This window comes from Salvia hispanica, chromosome 4 (assembly GCF_023119035.1).
Source record: "Salvia hispanica cultivar TCC Black 2014 chromosome 4, UniMelb_Shisp_WGS_1.0, whole genome shotgun sequence".
Taxonomy (NCBI): Eukaryota; Viridiplantae; Streptophyta; class Magnoliopsida; order Lamiales; family Lamiaceae; genus Salvia; species Salvia hispanica.
Window position 1 is genome coordinate 18,253,885 of NC_062968.1, and position 23,675 is coordinate 18,277,559.

The following is a 23,675-nucleotide window of genomic DNA, read 5'->3' on the forward strand; positions in this document are numbered from 1 at the left end:
TTGATGTAGGCGTACGCCCCTCGGCCTCCGATCTTCACCTTGATCAGTCTCGACCATAAGGGGTAGTTTTTCCCATTCAACTTGAATGCTATGGTGATGCTCTTGCTGTTCCTTAAGCTTTTCGTCTGCTCCTGATTCGGTTTTGTATCTTCCTCTGTGTCTGACATGTTTTTGGTGTAGGATTGGAATTTCTGGGCTGATTTTGGCTAAGAACAGGTCGGGTATTGGTATGTATCGGCTATGATGAAAATTTTCTGAGCCTAGAATCGTTGCTGCTCTGAGGCCATGTTAAATATTGGTAGAATCATTCAATCTTATTTCACACAAAATATGTACAAGGATTAGAGCTTATATAGACTAGGTTACCTCTATACATGGTAAACCTAATTTACATTTATTTGCATTCTATCTATGGTATGATTTGATTCCATATATTGTGCTCCTGATTTCCTTCTAACATACATAAACGATACACGAAACCACACAATTACAATTTGCTGCGTCACGCCATTAACGGACAAGGGTGGAGCTGAAATACCACGAAACTACGTCGTGGACAGCGACGTGCAGCCCGCTCGAGGCAGCAAGCCCGACTTGGACTTGCTCGGGCAGCAAAGCGCCCAAGTCGGACACCAAGCTGACCTCGAAATTGCCCGCTGCTGCGGTGGCGTACACGGTGATCACTCTAGTCGCCGCCTCGTAGTTTATCCGAGCAGACACACGCTGCCCGTTGGTGCCCTCAAACGACGTCACATTGCTAGAAGTCCTGGAGCCGAGGTTGATCCCAATGTGGCGGAAGTTCGGGTCCCACTCCGAGTTCACGTACACGTCGAATTCCACCGCGAACATGTTGGGAGCCAGCCCCGAAGCGTTGTACACGCCGAAGTTGCTCCCGCCGCCGCCAGACGGGATGGTGGAGCCCACAGGGGCTATGAAGAACACGAGCCCGTCAGCCGGGTTGTTGTCGCCCGACCTAGAGGTGATCTGGAAGTTTATGGTGGTCTCAAATGACGCTACTGCCCCTTGTGCGCGGAACAGTATTGGCTTCGTGTAGAGGGCTCGGCCGATAGTGCTGGTTTGTGGGACCCCTGAGGCGTCGGTCTTTGTCAGACGGAGGAAGGTTGAGTCTGGTGGGAAGAAGGCGTCGCCTTGGTAGGTTAGGGATGTGGGTTGGGAGCCGTAGAAGAAGTACGTGAAGGAAGTTGAATCGCTCTGAGAGTAGGCCTTGTTCGTCATTGCCAGAATGACGAACAAGGCTATGGCTGCTGAAGAAAGAAGAGGCTTTAGGGTGTGAAAGAGGGCCATGGCTTATGATTTAATGAGATGTTGTAAGATTGTTTTGTGTTTGATGTGGTGAATGGCTAATGGTATTTATAGTAGTAGTTCAAGGGCCGCATAAGGCACGTCCACAAAAATATTCCAATATTCTTTTGATTTCGATTCAACTTTAACAATTTTAGTTTTTTATTTGTGAAGATTGTTTGTTCCAATATTGGTTGTCGCTTTTTTTCAATTTCTTCCCTCTCATCCATTAAGTTATATACTCCTTTGGTACAACAACATTACGTACACATCTTTGATACTCCCTCCGTCCCAAATAATTCATTCCATTTTTTCATTTCGGTCCGTTCCACATAATTTTTCCATTTCACTTTTATCATTTTTTTGTAGTGGACCTCATATTCCACTAACTCATTTCTACTCACATTTTATTATAAAACTAATATATAAAAGTAGGATTCACACTCCATTAACTTTTTCAACTCACTTTTCATAATATTTCTTAAAACCCGTACGCGGTCAAAGTGAGACGAATTATCCGAGACGAAGATAGCTACCACTTGGAGGTTGGCAGTTCGATTTCGTATGGCAGCTTCAGTTTCCATTTTTGCATATACGGTGTTTGTTTGGTGATTAATTAATATATTTAATTTTACACGATAATCATATGTATTCAAATTAAGACTCTCATAGCTACTTTTATTTGGTAATTAATATTTTCATTTCTCACAGGAGTCTTTCTCACATGAGTAGAATAATTTGCCTGGTTATTAAGGCTATAAATTTTTCACATAGTTACAACATTTGGTTTGCAATTTATTTAGTTATGTTTATTTTGAATTTCTTAGACAATCACGATAATAGATTTTATTAAGGATAAATTAATTTATTTATCCAATGCTCATAATTAATTCATTTATATATATTTTTTTGGGTTTTTACCTAGCAACTGAGTAAATTTTATTTTATTTCTTCTTTATGTAAATTTTGTTATAGTAAGATCATAAATTATGCTTCATAAATATAATCATTTTCACATTAATTCATTTGTGCGGTTGTACTGTCATGGTATGTATCTTTAATTTATGATTAATTCACTTTTTGCATATATGGTGTTCGTTTGGTGATTAATTAATATATTTAATTTCTCACACTAATCATATGTACTCTTATTAAGACTCTCATAGCTGCTTTTATTTGGTAATTAATATTTTAATTTCTCACTGGAGTCTTAGAATCATTTGCCTAGTTATTAAGGCTATAGATTTTTCACATAGTTACAACATTTGTTTTGCAATTTATGTAGTTATGTATATATTTTGAATTTCTCAGACAATCACGATAATGGATTTTATTAAAGATAAATTAATTTATTTATCCAATGCTCATAATTAATTCATTTATATATATTTTTTGGTTTTTACCCTAGCAACTGAGTAAATTTTATTTTATTTCTCAATTATGTAAATTTTGTTATTGTAAGATCATATATTATGCTTCATAAATATAATCTTTTTCACATTAATTCATTTGTGTGGTTGTACTGTCATGGTATGTATCTTTAATTTATGATTAATTAATATATTTAATTTCTCACACTAATCATATGTATTCTTATTAAGACTCTCATAGCTACTTTTATTTGGTAATTAATATTTTAATTTCTCACATGATTCTTTCTCACATGAGTAGAATCATTTGCCTAGTTATTAAGGCTATAAATTTTTCACATAGTTCAACATTTGTTTTACAATTTCTTTAGTTATGTATATATTTTGAATTTCTCAGACATTTATGATAATGGATTTTATTAAGGATAAATTAATTTATTTATCCAATGCTCATAATTAATTCATTTATATATTTTTTGGGGGGGTTTTATGAAGGAACTGGCAGTGGAAGCGTGCTTCAAATTTCGTAATTTAATAATTATTAATCGAAAAAATAAATCACATAATAATCAGATCTATTTAGCAGATTATTTAGACAAAATCTATTTGCATAATTCTCACATGTATCATGCTCATAACTTGAATTAATCATGCTTTAAATATATTGAAACCTAAAACATGTTATAGAGATAATACATGAATCATGCTTCATGTGGGATAATTTTGTGTTGATTTGCCTTTGCATCGGTTGTAATCTTGTGGACGATCATAACCTATCTTTATAGAAAATATATGATATTTATATACTCTCTCCATCCCTGATTAAATGTCACTCTTTTCCATTTCAATTTGTCTCTCAATAATTGTCACACTTCATTTTTACCATAAGTGGTAAGTAGACCCAACATTCCACCAACTCACTTCACTCACATTTTATTATAAAACTAATATAAAAAAGTGGGTCCCACATTCCACTAATTAACTTTTTCAACCAACTTTCCTTTACATTTCTTAAAACTCGTGCCCAATCAAAGAATGACAATTAATCGGGGACAGATAGAATAATAAATACATAGCTAATTTGTGGTATTTACACTTAAAGACCATAATAACTTAATAAATGAATCATTTAAATTAGCCTAATAATTCAAATAATCTCTCGTTTAGACAACAAATGACAACAAACAAATGTGCTATCACTTTAGTGTCCAATAGCATAATCAAACGTAGGATCTATTTGACTGATTATGAAATCAGCTAATTCATATGTTAAACATATAATTGCATGTTAAAATGCAAATAATTCATGCTTAAAGAATATAAACCCTAAAACATGTATTCTACAGCTTAGGGTTACCGAATTGATTCTCTAAAGAATCACCAATTGCTTGCTCCTTCTCCATGTGACAATCTTCAAAACTCGACCACGGATTTTTTAACTAAATCTCATACTTTAATTCTACGTTATTATAATTAATGAATTATTTAATATTTATAGGAATTTATCTATAAAATTACTTATAATCAAGTATAGATATTTTGGGCAGCCCACATAAGGGGAGTGTTATATTGCTAACTCAATGCTTAATTGCTAACTACAACTCAATAATAGCCATTAGATATTCAAATTAAAGGCCTAGATCATTAACCACAAAATGTCAATACGATCAACAAAAAACGTCAATAAGGCTATAGAATTAATTCCAATAAAAATCAATAGGGGTATTAATGTAACAGCCCGACATTTCTAGGGTATAATAAATGCGGCGACTGTTAACTAGGCGAACTTAAGTGCAACAAGAACATAGACTAGGGTTTCAATGAAAGAGATTTGACCAAGAATTTAATGAAGCATCAAGGAAATAAGTCAACGACTAACTCACGAGAATCAAGAGTTAATAGAATAGGCTCAAAAGTCAAAGGTTTAGCATAATTCCAAAAAAACGCAATAATTCCCCTCATTCGAAAACAAAGAATTAAGTTCACCACAACCAAAAATAATAGTTTCAAATATTCAGCGGAAGCATTTCCAAGAGGAAGCGAAGCCATGTATGAAGACACGACTACACTCAAAAACCCAACCATCCATATTATTCGATTCAATCTTCTCAACACCACCGACCGCCCATCGCCGCTCAACCTGCACATAGGGAAAACACATGCAGGGCTGAGTATTTTAAACATACTCAGTGGACTCATGCCAAAACATTTTATAGTTATGCCACCCTTACCATAGTGAACTCGAGTTTTTGCATTTATTTAAATATAAGCATCGAGTCACAAAATATATATCATGGACTGGCCAGTCAAATAATACCTCCCATTTTCTCATCAATCATCATTTCATATGGTGCGACGAAGTGTGGCCACACTTTCGCCCACGAAACCGGCCGACTAGCAAGGACGGCTCCCGATCTCCAGTGTACACTAGCCTGATAGGGTTTGCGGCCCTACTCAGACCCGAATTCGTTTTTATAGCCGCTGTAGCCTAATGGAGCGTACTCACAATCTAGGCATCAGGCACACATAATATCCAAAATAATTTATAGGCATGGCATAACAGTTCAATTCACCCTTATTTCTCCAACATAATAGATTTTGCACATAGAAGAGTTTTAAGAGTAAAGCCCACCTCGATTTCCTTCAAGTTCAAATATGCACTTCTTCGTGTTATCACACCGGGAACGCGAACTATCACCTTTAGTTCATATATTTCAAATAAGTCTCAAATCATGGATTAAAATCATGCATGATCTCACGTTTCCCTTTTCCCATCGATTATTATCAAAATCATCAATCCAAACAAAGTACGATTATCATATCGTTTTTATTCACACAACAATTCCAGATTTATCATCAAATCGTGTCACGCATGAGTGTTTTCCACACACAACACACGCACACAAACACCGCGCATGTGTACACGCCTCGAGACATGCACACACACACACACACGGTCACACACACACATGCATCAAATTTCACCGATTAAATTCCCCTCCACTCGATCTAAATGCATGTGGCTCAAGAACACCGATTAATCGGTAGAGGAAGAAAAGATTAATTAATAAAAGTACCTTTTCTTGCAAAACAAACGGTAGAAACAAGTAGGATCTTGATTCTTCAACAAAACCTTGAATTTCAGCTTCAATTCTTCTCCAAAAGATGAAGAATTATTGGAGAAAGTATAAGAAAAATTTAGGAGAGAGTGGGGAGATAAGTGGCGTGATTTTGGAGAGTTGGGGGTGGTTTTTCTGTAGTGCTAGGGTTTTGATTTCTCTCATCTTATTTATAGAGTGCAAAATATACTCCAACAATTAAATAAATAAAGATTTGGGAGAGATTTGTTGGTTGTAGAGGCCGACAATTTGGAGAGAAATATTAGGGAATTCGAAATTCATGCTTATTTAATAGCATATGATTTAATTTGAATATTTTACGGAGTAGGATAAAATATCACGGAGCAAGGAATTAATAATATAATAACTAGTCTCCCCAATTAAAATATAAGAGTGGCGTGTAGTACTTAATCAAAAGGGATTAAATAATAATCCTAATTAAATTAGGATATGGTAAGATCTTCTTAGATTTGACAAGATATGCTAGGATATTTGAATTTAATTATGGAAGAATCAATAAGGGATCAAATAATAAAATAAAGATAATCCCTTCTCCCATAATACAAGGGATTTCGAAAATTCCCTTATTTCCAATAATAAGGGCCGAAAATTTCATCAATAAATAGGTATAATCGGACTTTGGGTTTAATTTGGATAATTATCCCAAGCAATAATTAAATCCAAGAAAATAGGATTTCTTCTTCAATAAATAGGAGGGTCGAAAATTCCACATACTTAAATAATGCTCCTATTAAATTCTCACTCATCCCTTAGGCAAATAATTCACCACAAATATTATTTCTTCCCACATCAATATATTCACAAATTTAAATTTCGCCTCCACTTCACATTTTCCAACGACTTTGACCATTCCACGGCCACGTCATATTTTCCACAAAGTTGACTATTCAATAGCCACGTCACATATTCAACATGTTTGACTATTCAAATCAAACTCAACTCCACATCACAATTAGGTCACAAAGAACATTGCATTTTATCACTCATCATTTAATTTCACATATCATAGCATTAAAAGCATTTAATGCAAAATTTTCCACGTCACAAAAATTAGGGTTCGAAAAAGCGGGGCGTTACAATTAATGTTAAGTTAGTTATAATTAACTTTTAAAAGAAATTCCAAAACTTTAAATTCATATAACATATATCAAATTAAAGATAATTTTATAAGGATTCCAACGATATACTACATGCATATGTTCCGACGTCAACATTTGAAAAAAAAAATTTAGAATTTTCGTATTTTTCGAAAGCATTGTGTTGATATTTTCGAAACACTATATTGACATTTTCAAAGCATTGTGTTGATATTTTCGAAACACTATATTGACATTTTCATCCAAAACCCTAATTTGGCGTTTTTTTTTTAATTTTTTTCGATTTAATTAATAAAAACGCAAATTACACGTGGCAAATTGTAGACCACACGTTTTTTAAAATCATGTGGCCTTGAATTAGTTGTAGTTAGCAATTAAATGATAAGTTAGCAATTGATCACTCCCCGCCCAGATGAATTAAAACTTGTCAGCCTGCTGGAAAAGAAATTAGGTGCCACCCAGCTGCAATTTTAAGTTGATGGAAGGGCCTCGCCCACTTAAAATAAAAGGCCCAGCTTATTCTTACACACAATAAGTTACCCCAAAAATTGCGCCATCATTTTTCAACACATCTACGGGATTCTCCTCACGCCGGGAAACACAAGATCCCCGGTAACTGGCGACCAAGAGTCGTCGTCCTTGGAATTCTAGGAGGAATACAACTCAGTTGGATTAATATTAAATCCCTTCTTGATAATTCCGTTGAACATTTCAAATTAGAATATCTAATAGTATTATCTTTTAGTTTCTCAATTGTAGTTTTAGTTAAATGGTCTCATTTGTCCTTTTTGGAATATCCTAAAAAAATAACCTTATTTTAAAAAATGAAAAGTTTATATATCATACTTTATCTACTTTATCTCATTTCTCTCGTACTTATCTACTTTTCACCCCAACTCTCTTATTTTACATATTTTTTCTCCTCTTTCTCCTACTTTATCAATTTCACATTAAATACATGTCGTCCACAAATGAGACTATTTTTTGTGGACAAAGAGAATACTCCTTCCGTTCACAAAAAATAGAGCATAATTACCATTTCTGACTGTCCATAAAAAAATAGAGCAAGTTCAGTTATGGAAAGTTTTCAACAAATAATAACCCTACACATCATTCCACTAACACTACTTCTTACTTACTTTTACTAATTCTCTCTTACTTTAACAATTCTACATTAAAACTCGTGTCATACACAAATTGCTCTATTTTTTGTGGACGGAGGAAGTATTATTTATTAAAATGTTATTTTGTCACGAGGTTCACAATTTATTTCTGTTGATTCTAATATATGCAAATGAAATTCGTTTTCTCACTAATTCTAAATCTAAGATCAGATGATGTAAAAAAAAAAACACGAGAGGAATTAAATAGTACATATCATTAAATTTCATTTCCATCTCGAACATAGTCCACAGAGGCGGTCATGATCATTGAAACAAACGTCGAACTTATTAATACGACCTCGAGTCCTTATTTATATCACACACATATATTATACATAAACGACACACGAAATCACACAATTACAATTTGCTTCGTCACGTCATTAACGGACGAGGGTGGAGCTGAAATACCACGAAACGACGTCGTGGACTGCGACGTGCAGCCCGCTCGAGGCAGCAAGCCCGACCTGAACTTGCTCGGGCAGCAAAGCGCCCAAGTCGGACACCAAGCTGACCTCGAAACTGCCCGCTGCTGCGCTGGCGTAGACAGTGATCACTCTAGTCGCCGCCTCGTAGTTTATCCGGGCAGACACCCGCTGCCCATTGGTGCCCTCAAACGACGTCACATTGCTAGAAGTCCTCGAGCCGAGGTTGATCCCAATGTGGCGGAAGTTCGGGTCCCACTCCGAGTTCACGTACACGTCGAATTCCACCGCGAACACGTTGGGGGCAAAGCCCGTAGTGTTGTACAAGCCGAAGTTGCTCCCGCCGCCGCCAGACGGGATGGTGGAGCCCACAGGGGCTATGAAGAACACGAGCCCGTCAGCCGGGTTGTTGTCGCCCGACCTAGAGGTGATCTGGAAGTTTATGGTGGTCTCAAATGACGCTGCTGCCCCTTGTGCGCGGAACAGTATCGGGTTCGTGTACAGGGCTCGGCCGATAGTGCCGGTTTGCGGGACCCCCGTGGTGTCGGTCTTTGTCAGACGGAGGAAGGTTGAGTCTGGTGGGAAGAAGGCGTCGCCTTGGTAGGTTAGGGATGTGGGTTGGGAGCCGTAGAAGTCGTACGTGAAGGAAGTTGAATCGCTCTGAGAGTAGGCCTTGTTCGTCATTGCCAGAATGACGAACACGGCTATGGCTGCTGAGGAAAGCAGAGGCTTTAGGGTGTGGAAGAGGGCCATGGCTTATGATTCACTCAGATTTTGTGAGATTGTTTTGTGTTTGATGAGGTGAATGGCTTATGGTATTTATAGGAGTAGTGCAACAAGGGTCACATGAGGCACGTCCACACAAATAAGCCAACTTTCATTTAGTTTCGACTCAACTTTAACAATTTTAATTTTTTATTGGTGGAGTGTTTTTGTTCTACTATTGATTTATCGCTTTTGTTCGGTAGCCATAACATGGTAATTTAGCACCACAATTTCTCCATTCTTATTTTAAAATTTAGTTGCATATCATTTAGGTTAACTCTATATTTGTATTAAATGTTAATATACTGTATTTTGTTTAGCTATTCATTTATCGTACCTAATACAAGTATAATTTCTTACAATTTTTTATTTGTGCAGATTTTCTATCTATTTGTTTCTAAAATTCTTCAAAGTCATTATGTAGTATAATGTTTATGTGTTCTTAATTAATACATATATATTCTTTGTTTGAATATAGTGTTACTATTATCAAGGGTATCGAATGTACAAATTACAATCATGCTAGTATTTCTGAGTTTATTTAGATTTACTACAAATAAGCACTCCATGCTATTTTTAAGTTAGATAATGACTAATGATAGAAAAATGGTCTCATATTTTTATTGTAAGGATATGCATGTACGTAATTCAGTGGCGGAAATGTGGCCTATTGTTGATTTTTTAAGAAATTCTGTAGTGCATCAAAAATTATTTTTAAATTCAGTATGTCATTCTTCAATGATGCCAAATAGGATTTTCGTATTGGAGTAACAATAATACCTAAAAAAGGTAAATAGTAGAATCCGGGTGAGTAACAAATTAACAAAGTCTCGTACCTAACAAACGAGACGAAATATAGACTGATCTTTTATAAAAATGCGTCAACTTGGCATTATTTTTAATAAATCCCATGCACAACTAAAATATGGTATGTCTTGATAGTTCTTGGGACCCCATTATTAATTGATGGTCCTCATGTACATATAAAAAAACAAAAACAAAAACATTAACGTGTCACTTTGGTGTTCAATGTGCTCATGTAGTTTTGCAAAGGAACAATAGAGATTTCTATAGAGGGTAATAAAATCATGAGCTAATATTTGAGATCACACATTCGAGATAAGTTTATTTTTTGGTAATTTAATTTATACATATAATATTTAATATTGTATGATATTCTACTCTCTCCATATATATAGATTTTATTTATATAGTATCAAAATAAAAGCATGAAAATTAAGTTCTGGAGATTATATAATGTGCATGTATGTATTGGGACGTGATACTGGTAGCATTCAATATATATAATAGTCGACCATCCAAATGTTTCATTTGACATTTCAAATTGCATCCACGATTAAAGTCTTATTTATTTCTTTATTATTCAAATTAGATAAGTAAATCTCATACTAAACTAGATCACTACTGTCACAGTTCATTATAAAATAAAGGTATAGAACGCGATTTATATTTCATTCATTTTTTCACCAATATTCTTTCACATTTCATTAAATTCATATCGTGTCAAAGTGGGATTTTAAATCGTAGACAGAGGAAATATAAAATTGGGGAGAATAATAAAGACGAATAAGGAATTCATACTCATTTGGCATTTAGGCCTTAATTTTTACATCTTTGCAAAGTAAGTGGCATAAATCTTTTCAATTTTTCGATCAGAGTTTATTTAATTGATCCGAAAAGATGATATGAATGTCAACATCAATATTAGTATTAATCAGAAATATTGCAGGGAGGCTGAATTATTTTCTCACCCTCTATTATATTTTGGAATATCAAAAATATTTTTTGTCAGCAGCTGAATTTTTTTTTTTTTTTATTAATTGTATTCCAAGCTCTAGAAAGTTGATGGGCATGCCGGATTACCACCCTGTATATACGTAACTATGACAAATGATATACGTTATATACTTTATGTGAGCACCATTCCTAGTTGATGCATGTTTAGCGTTGTTTGTTTTGGTTTATATATTTAGTTTAATTCTGTTATTTTTAAAATGTTATTGAAATTTTTAATTTTACAAAATTCATAAAAAATCAAAGCTCAATTTGCTCGTTTTCTCTATAATTTTAAATAAATTAATAAAATAATAAAGTAAGCTTTGATTTTTATAATTTTTGTGAAATTAAAATTTTCAATAACATTTTTATGTGTAATAACAACAAACTAAATATATAAATTGAAACGAACAACGCTAAAAATGCGTCAAACAATAGAGGTGCTCATATAAAAAGCTCACATAACCTAGCATATCATTCCTCTAACTATATTTAAAAACTGTTAAATACATTAATACAATTTGAGGTACGGCATTAACTTTTCCAAATTGAAAAAATTAAGGGCTGGACAGGATCGATAGCCCTTGATTAATCAGACATCTAACAATTTTCATGATACTTATGTGGCTTAGATAGTGACAGACCAGATAATTTTTAGAAAATTCTCCTCCCAATACACAGATATATATCAATATCATCTATTGTTCAAAGTTCAAACCCAATATGCATATCAAAACTATTAATATAAGTCTATTAATGTGTCGTTATGTTATATCGAAACATAGCATATTAGAATCTGGTAACAATCCAAACACCTTATTTCATCCCAAAATCACGTCATTAAGGAATTAAATTCGCAAATTGGAATTTGAGAGCAAACGATGAGAGTGATTTGGGCCCAACAACCCAATCTCTAATAGCAAATATTCACATGGGCTAAGCCCAATAGGTCTTATTCCTGGAATGTGGGCGGCAAAGGCGGCTGTACTGGATCCGTCACCACCAAGCTCCCGCTTAGGGCTGCAAATTTAATCTGCGGGGTTTCTGGTATACTCGACCCCGACCTAATACCCGACGGGTTTTGGGTACCCGAAACTCAAAAGTATGGGTTCGGGTATGAGTTTAGGTAGTTAATGTTAGGATTTTTCGGGTTTAGGGTACCCGAAACCCATATTAGGGTACCTGACTAATACCCGATTAAACCCGATTAATTATGTATTTTTGATAAATATTTATGTTCTTACTTGTCATCTTTTGAAAATATATAGTTATTCTTTCTCCATTTTATTTACATGTTCATTTAATATCTTAAAAAATTATTTTTAATCTCTTTTATGTTTCAATTTATGCAAAAAGAATTTTTATTCTAAAATTAAGTAATATCTATTTGTCTAATATCTATTTTATATAGAATCATAATCTAGAGAAAGCAAAAATATTAAAAATTTAGAATTGAAGTTTAGACTTTTAATAATAGTCAATAAATAGTAGTATTGTATTAGTTTTAATAATTTCTATTCTCATCACAATATAATTTATACTCACTTCGTCCCAGTTCCTTTTTCACACTCGTTTTGCAAAAATAATAATAAATAGGTTAAGTTGAGAGAAAGTAAAATAAGAGAAAGAATAATGTATGTAAGACTATTCTGTATATTATTCTCTCTTTTACTTTATTTTCTCTTCACTTTAACTATTTATTACTACCTCCGTTCACGAAAATTTGTCCCAGTTTTCCATTTCCGTCCGTCCCCCAAAATTTGTCTCATTTCACTTTTACCATTTTTGGTAATGGAACTCCATATTCCACTAACTCATTCATACTCACATTTTATTATATAACTAATATATATATGTAGGACTCACAATCCATTAACTTTTTCAACCCACTTTCCATTACATTCCTTAAAACCCGTGCCCGGTCAAACCGGGACGAATTTTCGTGGACGGAGGTAGTATTATTTTTGCAAAATGAGTGTGAAAAATGAACTGATACGAATTATGTGGGACGGAGTGAGTATAAAAGAATAAATTTGAAATATAATAACTTCTGGTTTATGGGTCTCGATTAGTTGGGTTCGGGTACCCGCATCGGGTGTTAGGGTACCCAAATTCACATTCGGATTGAGTATTGTGTATGATATTTTTGAGATTTGGGGTCCGGATACCCGAATTTTCGGGTTTGGGTAACCACGGGTTTCCAAATTTACAGGCCTACTCCCGCTGGCGCGGCGGCATGGCCCATGCTTGTTCCGTCACTGGGCATAGAAATTTGATTCATGTTTATATTTTGAAAGATGTTTTAATTTTAGCTACCCCTTATATAGAGAGAAATTATTCTACAAACCAATTTTAGACATATATCACCAACCCCACCGAATTTGTGGCGTGACACTCACTATTCTACTCTAAAGAAACGTGAAAATAACAAATTAAGAAAGTCAAACTAACAAAAAAATTAGCTAGATTTGGATGAGACCTACATTAATAGTAATATTTAATAAAATGAGATGGTGTGAACAATCTTTTTTTTCGACTTTAAGAAAGAGCAATGCAGAAGCATCTTCCCATTTTACCGGTCATTATGGCCATGTATCACATTATACCACGTTCTTGTCTTGAAATTTGCGATCTTCTCTGTTATCTCAACAATCTGTGCTTGTTGTGATGGTTTGTAAATCCGAGTGAATCTAGCCATTATAGAGTAAAGACTCACAGAACTTACAAAAGCAACATAAAACATAAGTGTACATAAAAATTACAAAATATTAAGCGCATAAAATACAAAAAGCAAGAAAAAATGAGATTGTGTGTGTGTGGGCATTACCATGCCAGGGTCCTTCCGCAAAATAAATTAAGGATGTGCATTATTAGATAACTGTATTAAAATTTATGTCATGCATAGTCGATATGTTACAGGGGTAGAAGAGCGAACAAACATCTAAAATATCATGTCATCATCCAAATATGAAATCTATTATGGAACACTGGAGTACTAGTATAAAGAAATTTTAAGAATTTGAGATGGTACATGGCATTTATGAAGGAAATTTGAAAATTCGAAAAATAATTGAATATCAAAATGGTATAAATAAAATACGTATATTTATTGAGGGTGAGCATTTTGCCCCTCGTGCTCCTCAAGTGGCTCCGCCCATGGTCCGTACTCTATCTAATACTCCCTCGGTCCCCCAAAATTCGCCACCATTTGACCCGACACAGGTTTTAAGAAATGTAACAGAAAGTGGGTTGAAAAAGTTAGTGGCATGTGGGTCCTAGTTTTATATATTAGTTTTAAAATAAAATGTGAGGGATAATGAGTTAGTGGAATGTGGGTCTACTACAAAAAATGGTAAAAGTGAAAGGTGACAAATTTTTAGGGACGGACGAAAAAAGGAAATATGTGACAAATTTTCAGGGACGGAGGGAGTACAATTAACGAAATTAAAAGGATCAGAACATAATGAATATGAAATTTGTAAAAAAATAATAAAACAAAACAAATTAATTGTAAAGTTAGTCGAGAAAAACCTTATTTTCGGAAGACAAATTTTGCTCGGATAGGTTTTGTGTCCTACCCAAACTTACGGAAACAACAGAATCCTTAAAGCCAACCAAACACAATCGAGTAACTATATAATACACCCACTAGGTACACAGATCTCGAGGTTCATCACCTCAAACTGTGTATTTTAATGAATATTGACTTTCATGCATGACCAAAACCATCTATAAATAGGATCCACCACACACCACAATACACCACCACACTCAAAGCAAAACCCTAATCAAAAGCTATGGCCACTTCCCTCCAAACCCTAATCTCTCTTCTTTCCGCCACAGCCCTAATCCTCACCGTGGCAACCGCGAAGCGTCCACCCCCCAAAGGGACGGTCTCCTTCTCATACGACTTCCACGGTGTGCAACCAATTGGCGTAACCTTACAAGGCGACGCCAATTTCCCATCCCAAGACTCTTACCTCCGCCTAACAAAAACCAACGACTATAACGGCAACGCAGCGGAACTCAGCGTCGGCCGAGTCTTGTACACCAAGCCCGTGCCATTTTGGGGGAAACGGGGGAAATCCAGCTTCGAATCCACCGTGAAATTCATCGTCACACCCAACACCAATTACGAGTACCCGCCTGCCGACGGCCTCGTGTTCTTCATCACGGCCCCCAACTCCACCGTCAACGAGCCCGGTGGCAGCTTCGGTGTCTTTGATCAATCCGGCAAAAACCCCTTGGTTTTCGCAGTGGAATTCGACATCTTCATCAATGAAGATTTCGATCCTAACTATCGCCACGTTGGGATCGACATCCAGTCTCAGGTATCCAGCGTCACTACCGCCGTCGACGACGCGATCGTCGGCCAGGCGGTGACTGCCACCATCAACTACGATGCAGCCACCAATTTGATAAGCGTTCGTGGCAGCGCCGGTGGAAAGGCCTTTGAGGTGAGCTATGTGTACGATTTGAGCTCGTTTCTTCCTGAGCAGGTTCAAGTCGGGATCTCGGGCGCCACCGGAGGATTATCTGCCATTCACGACCTCATCTCTTGGTCTTTCACTTCCACCATGGGCCGCAAGAAAAACAATTGAGACCTTTTACTATTTTACTAGTATGTGTTACAAATAAAGGCTAGTGATGGAGTATGTTCTAAATAAGTCAGGATTGATATAAAATGTAATGTTTCTTATCTTAATTTTACATGTTTCGTAATGTATTTGTGAATGCTGATGTCATTAAGAAATATGCATGACATCCTCCTATGTTACCAATAATACTATATTTTCTATGGTTGTATTATTCATACATGCCGTGGTCATCGAGTACACACATTAGGCTTCGGCTTACTAGCAAAAACACATGACACGTATTGCATAAAATTCCAATCCAAAAGTCGAATGATAGTTTAGTAAAAGTTAAATCTTTTCAAAATATCGGTACGTACAATGAGTGGGAATATTACCTTAGTTTTGTTATTCACACATTTAGTAGTTGAATTTGAATTCAAATCCATTTGGGATTGTTTGCTAGCCAATTAGTGACAAAACACTACTTAAAGAAAGAGATTTATTAAAATAGCGAAAATAATGTCAACACACATGCCTCATAAAACATCACCTTAAATATGCATAGACCTTAAAATTGAGACATCAAGCCCAAAATTGCCCGAATAACTCAACAATTTGATAGGGTCATGATTGAAAATTTATGAACAAAAGAAAAACAACAATTCGAATGATCCTATATCGAATAGATATGTAATTATTAGAATAAATATATCAATTAAAATATCATAAAAATTTTCTAACTAAACCAAAAGTTAGGGTTGATGTTCGCAATTTATAACTTGAAATAATTGTAATCCAAATGACTCATAACCGAGTAGTCCAAATCCTAAAGAGAAAAATGAAAAGACAAGATAAAATACTAAGACGTCAAAAAAGCCTAAAATCGAATGAATTCTGGCCATCGACATAGAGGTAGGGGCGAATCCAAGGCTAGACATTACAAAGCAGTCGCCCGCCTTATTTTCCTTTCATTGTAATTTATATTAGCGAAGTTATTATTAGATGACACGTTTAGATGACACATGGCATTAATTTAACCGTTAGAACCATTAGTATGATATTGTCCGCTTTGGGCAAAGCCCTTACGGTTTTGCTCTTGGGGTACTTCCCAAAAGGCCTCATACTAATGGAGTTGGGGTAGTCCATTTATATGCTTGCAACTCTTGTTCATTCTCCAATGTGGGATACTGTTTGCCCTCTGACTCGACTTATTTTAACACAAGTGATACCCGCAAGTGTACGAGGCTAGTGTAGCAATTAGCAAACAAGAATATCGTATCCCACAGAGACTAATTTGTATCAACTTAACTTCCACAAACAAACGTTGACTACTATCTAGAGAATTGGGAAATGTTTGGTTTTGTTCTAACACTACGAAAAGCATATAATGAACAAATAAATAAATAAAAAGCAAGTAAACACAGAGTGAAAAGATATATGGAGAAAATTGTAGAATTCAAGGATCCGATGCACAATGCCAAGCTCTTATCCAATCAAATTGTCTTACCTTTTGGTGTCTCTAGAGTTACTAAGTCGACCGCAATTATAGATTAAACCCCCTCCCGAGGTGAGAAACCTGCAGATTAGATGCTAGGATTGAAGTCCCCTTCTAATCCTAAAACCCCTAACTCCCAAAAGTTCGATTAGGTCAAAGACCTCACTCAAAATCTCAACTCTCCCGAGTTTTATTGCATTAAGGTGTGAATTATTCTTATTTCCAGATTAATTATTTTATCTCCCGATTAATCTAATTAATCCTACACAATCAAGTGGTGATCAAGCAATTGAAAGGAATAAACCCAAGAATAATCAAATAACTACAAGAGCAAGGTAAGAACGGAATTAATTGGATAAAGACTATGAAATTAGTGCATCTTGACCAAGAATTCTACAAGTAATGTTTAGCTACTCATGTTCTTCACAAAAACCATGTTTGAAACACAAGATTCAATAAAATACATGGAGAAAAGATTAAGATACTCCTGTGAGAATGAATCTATGGAATTGCAACTTCAATCTTCCGATTGGAAGTCTTCAGTCTTCACTTCTCTCTCTCAAAGGTGTTCTTGGAGATGTGTGTGAGTGTTGGAGGCGGTAGGTGTAGAATCATGAAACTTAGGCGTTCTTCCTTTTAATCCCGCATAAAAAATCGCGTTTTTGGCATAAAAATACGCCAAAATAGCGTACCCGGCCGGGTGGAATTATAAAGAGCAAAATTCACCCGGCCGGGTGGTCATTTCGACTCCTTTCTGGCCATTCGGAATATTTCTATTTTTATTAATGCATGTTAGTAGAATTCCATTTTAATGAAGGGCTTTAGTTTTATTCCAACTTAGGGAGTGACGCATAATCAATATGCGTCTTTAAAAGAAAAACGCACAACGGTCATGCGTCTTTACGTAATGACGCATAATTGTAATGCGTCGTCTGGCAAAAACGCACGAAATTTTGCGTTTTGGAGTGACGCACAATACTTATGCGTCGTTAGTTTGTGACGCATTAGACTTATGCGTCTTTAGTTAGTGACGCATAACCCATATGCGTCTTTCGTTAGTGACGCATAAGGGTTATGCGTCTTCCAGTCGAGTTTTAAAGCAGCAGCAGCGACGCAGAATCGCGAAAACGAAGAAGCAGACGAGAGAAGCAGGCGATTTTCCACTCTTATCCGACGCGATTTTCATCTTTTCCGACAAATTTCAAACATATTTCGGTAATTGCTCTTCAATTTGGCTACATTTATCCTTTATTGCTTAATTTCTGTATGTTTTCCCTAATTTAACAAAGTTAGGGTTTATGATGAAATTGATGAAATTTCGGACGATTTGTGTTGTTTTGTTGCCTATTTGTGTGTTTCACATGTATATAAATTCGTAAGTGATTCAATTTTTGATGAAGTTGGATTGTTGAAGTTGAATTTTTTGATTAAGTTGAATTTTTTGATTAAGTTGAATTGAAGTGTGTTTTTGAGTTGTAGTTGCGATTTAAGTTGAATTGTTGAGTTTTTATGATTAAAATTGAATGTTGATTAAGTTGGGTGATTCTTTTTGGTGATTATTTTGAAGCTGGAATGTATGTTGATTAAGTTGGAATGTTGGAATTTTTTGGAATGTTGGAATGTTGATTAAGTTGGGTGATTATTTGGGTTTAGAGTTTATGATTAAGTTGGAATGTTGATTCAATTTGGGTGATTATTTTGAAGCAGATGGCATCTTCAAGTTCTGAAGAACAGTTATGTTATGGACCTGAGGATCCATCATTACTCTTTCATCAAAACGAACACATTTCAGCCTCATTGTTGGCGAATGGCGCAACAAATGTGTTTAGAGTTCGTCGGACGGAAAGTAAGGTCTGGATAGTACAAATACATCCAACTGTGAAGCATTGGCTGGATGTATGGGGTTTCAAAGGCTTGTTGGAGTGTGGAAGGCCGATGAGGATAGACAACGAGCTTATCACTGCCTTGATCGAGCGCTGGAGGCCTGAGACACACTGTTTCCACCTACCAGTTGGAGAGGTTACTGTAACCTTACAGGATGTGCAAAGCCTGTGGGGCTTGAGAGCAGACGGTCGTGTTTTCACTGGCCGTGACTATCCTATCGGATATGAAGATTGGCCCAGCAAGTGTCGAGATATGTTAGGATGGATACCTGATGTAGAAAATGAAACGAAGCAGGGCGGTTTGTTAATGACATCTCTTATCCACCAAACGACGATACCGTTGGGAGATGGGCTGTATGATTATGTATACATGCAAAGGGCACGTATTCATGCGTTGATCTTGTTAGGAGGTCTTATTCTACCGGACACCACAGGGTGCAAGGTTCCATTTATGTGGTTGAATGCCTTTGACGATGCCTTTGACGTGTCCAGTATCAGCTGGGGTAGCGCTGCCTTAGCGTTTCTGTATCATTATTTATGCGAGGCATCTGTAGGCAGACAGAGAAGAGATGTGGGTGGACCTATGGTTCTTTTGCAGCTATGGGCGTGGGAAAGAATGCCCACATTGAGGCCATCCTTTTTGATATCGCCTATGCACACGCCGTATACCCCGTCTGGAGCCAAGTAATGTATTTTTAACTCACTTAACTATGTTTCTTTGACAACTTCTGACATAATTTTTTTGTATAGGTGGCACGGAGTTACAGAAATTGGAAATGCTCCCCGATATTCAGTAGCTCATTATCGTGATCAGTTATCACTGATTCGTCCCGGCCAGGTGAAATTTATTTTTGTTGTGTTAGTTAATGAATTTACTATTTTCTAAACTATGAAATTAATTTTGATATTTATATTTTTTTTTTGTAGTTTCTGTGGACACCGTATGCAGATTGTATCCTGCCTGATTACTGCATTGATTCGACTGCATCCTTCTTGTGCGACACTTACTTGGTGTGTTGGTCATTTGTCGAGGCACACGAGGCTGGACGAGTTTGCCGACAATTTAACCGCTACCAAGGTATTCCTGAGTATCGTGATAGGATGCTAGATAAGGCGGGACATTTGTGTAAAAGTCACCGCCGTGGGAGGAAGGGCGCTGATTGGGCAAAGATACATAAATTCTACATTGATGAATGGGATTTGAGACACGACAGGTCCCAATCAACTTTTCACCATGCAACAGCGTCCATGGAAGGTTCTTGTCATCAGGGCTATCTGGCGTGGTACAATAGGATCACAGTGTCGTACCTAGTTCAACCTGGGACGCAGTCAACAGTTGGGATGAACGAGTCAGCCTCTTCGTTGAAATTGACGGTATGTTATGTTTTTGTACATAAACATGTATTTAGTTTGATGTTTGTATAGATTGATTGTAATGATTATATATTTGTATTATCTAGGTTGAAGCCCTTCAGGGGATATGGCATTTGACCTCTGAACATGACAACGACCCTCGGTTACGGCAGATCCGAGAAATAGCCACTGAGGCCCTTCGTGCGACGAACCATACTGATGTGATGGAGTATCCAGCTTCGCAACGGCGAAATGTGGCCATGCCGCCACGCCCACCAACTTCTCTTCGTCATGGATTGCCGGGTGTTCGGACGGGTGGACACGGGTGGACACGACAACATAGGTTGTCGCAGCCGCAGCAGCCGCAGCCCGAGTATACGGTACCATCGCCACTGCATCCAGAATACGATCCCCCAGGTTGGTCTCAGTTGAGTGGTGCAAGCCACGAGCACTCGCAATGGGGAGCACGATCATCATGTGACTCATTCTTTGGCGGTGGGTCTGATTGGGACGCAGCGGTAGCAGGACGTGATCCATACTTCCAGAATTATCAAATTGTGGATCCGGTGGGGGAAGAAGAAGGCGAGAGCGAGGAAGAAGAGGTTGGGGAAGAAGAGGGTGGGGAAGAAGAGAGCGGGGAAGAAGATCACGAAGTAATATTTCGACCACCCACCGAGGGATCCTCACGACCAGCTGTGAAGAGTTCATCAAGTACGTTTGGGAAGGCTATGCACAATGTATTGAGGGGATTTTCAACAAGGAAGAACAAAGGGAAAGCTCCAACAAAATTCACGCCTTCGGGGAAATAAGTCTTTGGTAGAATAGGGGTTGGCATCATATGTTGTTATTTGTTGTTATTTGATGGTATATGTTGGTATATGTTGGTAGTTGTTGGTATTGAAACAGGTTTTGGCCACATATTTAAGGTGAATTCTTGCAAAAAAATTTTAAAAAATGACAATACAAAGTTTCGATTGTGATTTGCTTCCGTTTGAATATCAGTTACAGCATAGTGCAAATAAAAAGTGCATCATAGTCATCTGACATAACAACTGTCAACAAAAGTCAATCAAAATCATAATAACCGTCAACAAAACAAATTCAATAGTCATCTCACAAATGTTACAAAATAAACATAGTAACTATCAAACAAGATCCATCGCATATGCCCCAAAACAAATATCACCAACATTCGCCCTAGAAGCCATGCCATCTCTTGTCAGCATTTCCTGCAATTCAACTAAAATGTCAATACAAAACATAACATATCTCAAATACACAACTCAATTCCAAACAGATAGCAAATATATACCACACATTTACTGAACAGCACCGGCTGAGCAATTTCTTCGGTCATGCCCCTCTATCCCGCAATTTCTGCAACGGCGGGGAGCTCTCGGTGCATCTTCCTCGCGGACATCCATTTGATTAAGTATTCTCCTTCTTCTAACTCGGCCACGCGTTCTAGGAATCAACTGCTGAGGGGTGATGTGCAAATTCCATGAAGGTTCTACCCAATAATCTTCGTGTCTTGGTGCATCAAATGAAACTGGACCATAGTACTGCGACCTCCATGTACCGATGTAGTAAGACTCATCTATGAGGTCAATCATAACGTGACCTCTGTCTCTAGCAACAGCACAACCATGCGAACAAGGAATTCTCCACGTCTGCCACTTACCACAACTGCAACTCGAATCCAAATACTTGACTAGTTGAACATTGTTGCCCTTTGACACTCCCTTTTCTATTCTTCCTCGAGTTCGGACATGGTACTTCCCTATATCTCGGTCAATGACAGTAATGTAATGTTTTCGCCCCTTTGAGTCATTCTTAGCAAGCATGTCCCTCGCCCACGGGGTTAACTCACCTTCGGTGTGTTCTATGAGTGTCTTCTTCTGCACCCACCAACGTACCGTCCTCCAAAATGTCAAATCTACCAACGCTCTAATTGGCAACTCTCTCACACCCCTCAACACGTTGTTGTAGCACTCCGACATGTTTGTTGTGGCCACCCCCCATCTAAGACCACCATCATAGCACAGTGACCAACGTTCTTTTGTAATCGTATTGAGCTTTCTCACCGCACCATGGCTGACATCATTTAGTGCTCGACGTCTTCTGCCAAATTTACGTTCTTGAGTAGTGACCCCCAACTTCCAGATCATGGCCTTCACATTGCTGCCCTTGTGCTTCTTCAAAACATTTGCCCTCACATGGATCAAACAAAATTTATGGTGTATCTGCGGGGCGGTTGTCATGATTTCAGACTTCATTGCATGGAAGATTCCTTTATGCCTATCTGATATAATGCACACCTCTCGTTCGTATTTCACCACATGAGTTCTTAAATGATCTAAAAACCACGACCAACTGTCGTTGGTTTCTTCATCCACCACAGCATATGCAATAGGCAAGCATGTCTTGTTCGCATCAAAACCACAAGCAACAAGCAACTTACCTTTAAATCTTCCTCGGAGGTGAGTCCCGTCTATTGTTAACACCGGTGCGGCCTTCTGGAACGCATGTATTGCAGGCCCAAATGCCCAGAAAACATAGTTGAACACCTTTGTACGCCTCCGACTGAACAGCTCGTTGTGCTTCCACTCAACAATGGTGTCTGGATTCTGTGACTGGAGTTCAAGCATGTAGCTTGGCAACTGCCTAAATGATTCCTCCCATCCACCATATACAAACTCTATAGCCTTTCTCTTTGCATACCATGCCTTCTTGTAACTGATCGACACACCAAATCTGTCGTGAATATCAGCTATTATTGAGAAGACCTTGAAATCGGCACATTGTCGCACATGATGTCGAATCAACAGAGCAATCATTGGCGATGAAAAGTTTGCATGATCTCTGTTAGCACGGTGGCCTACACAAGTATGTCGATCCCTCCACTTCCTAACTTCCCACATATCGTCATGCGACCTTTGTGTAACTGAAACCTCCCACTTACATTCCCTCGCTTTTTCAGCGTCGGTGGTGCTGATGATGCCTGTTCCTGTTGCTGTCGTTCCTGCGGGATATTTGCATACGGCATGCCACCTTCTTAATTTGCTCTCGACGACCTTAAACTGTTTTTCCTGCCACAAACTCCACATAGTTACAGCAGTCTTCACATGTAGCTTGGAATCAAATTTTGTTCCCAACACAATCCGATGCGGCTCTTTCTCATCCCAATACAAATTGCTGTGTTCATTATCAACAACGTCATCAGAAGGCCGACTTGGTAATTCACGAAAGAATCTCAACCCCCTAGGATTGTATTCCGGAAGTGGCTGTTCACCTTGCACAACAGGTTT

General features: G+C 37.2%; 3 protein-coding genes across 3 annotated transcripts; 1 reads left to right on the forward strand and 2 right to left on the reverse strand.

Annotated features, from left to right (window-relative positions):
- Positions 1-510: 510 nt before the first annotated feature.
- Positions 511-1,305, reverse strand: LOC125220521 (lectin CPL-like). The gene has a single exon (XM_048122684.1). It carries the CDS (start codon positions 1,303-1,305, stop codon positions 511-513), a length of 795 nt encoding a protein of 264 aa, XP_047978641.1.
- A 7,150-nt stretch (positions 1,306-8,455) lies between these two features.
- Positions 8,456-9,250, reverse strand: LOC125220522 (mannose/glucose-specific lectin Cramoll-like). Its single transcript, XM_048122685.1, has one exon. It carries the CDS (start codon positions 9,248-9,250, stop codon positions 8,456-8,458), a length of 795 nt encoding a protein of 264 aa, XP_047978642.1.
- A 5,606-nt stretch (positions 9,251-14,856) lies between these two features.
- LOC125220523 (agglutinin-2-like) lies at positions 14,857-15,660 on the forward strand. Its single transcript, XM_048122686.1, has one exon. The coding sequence runs from the start codon at positions 14,857-14,859 to the stop codon at positions 15,658-15,660; it is 804 nt and encodes a 267-aa protein (XP_047978643.1).
- Positions 15,661-23,675: the final 8,015 nt, after the last annotated feature.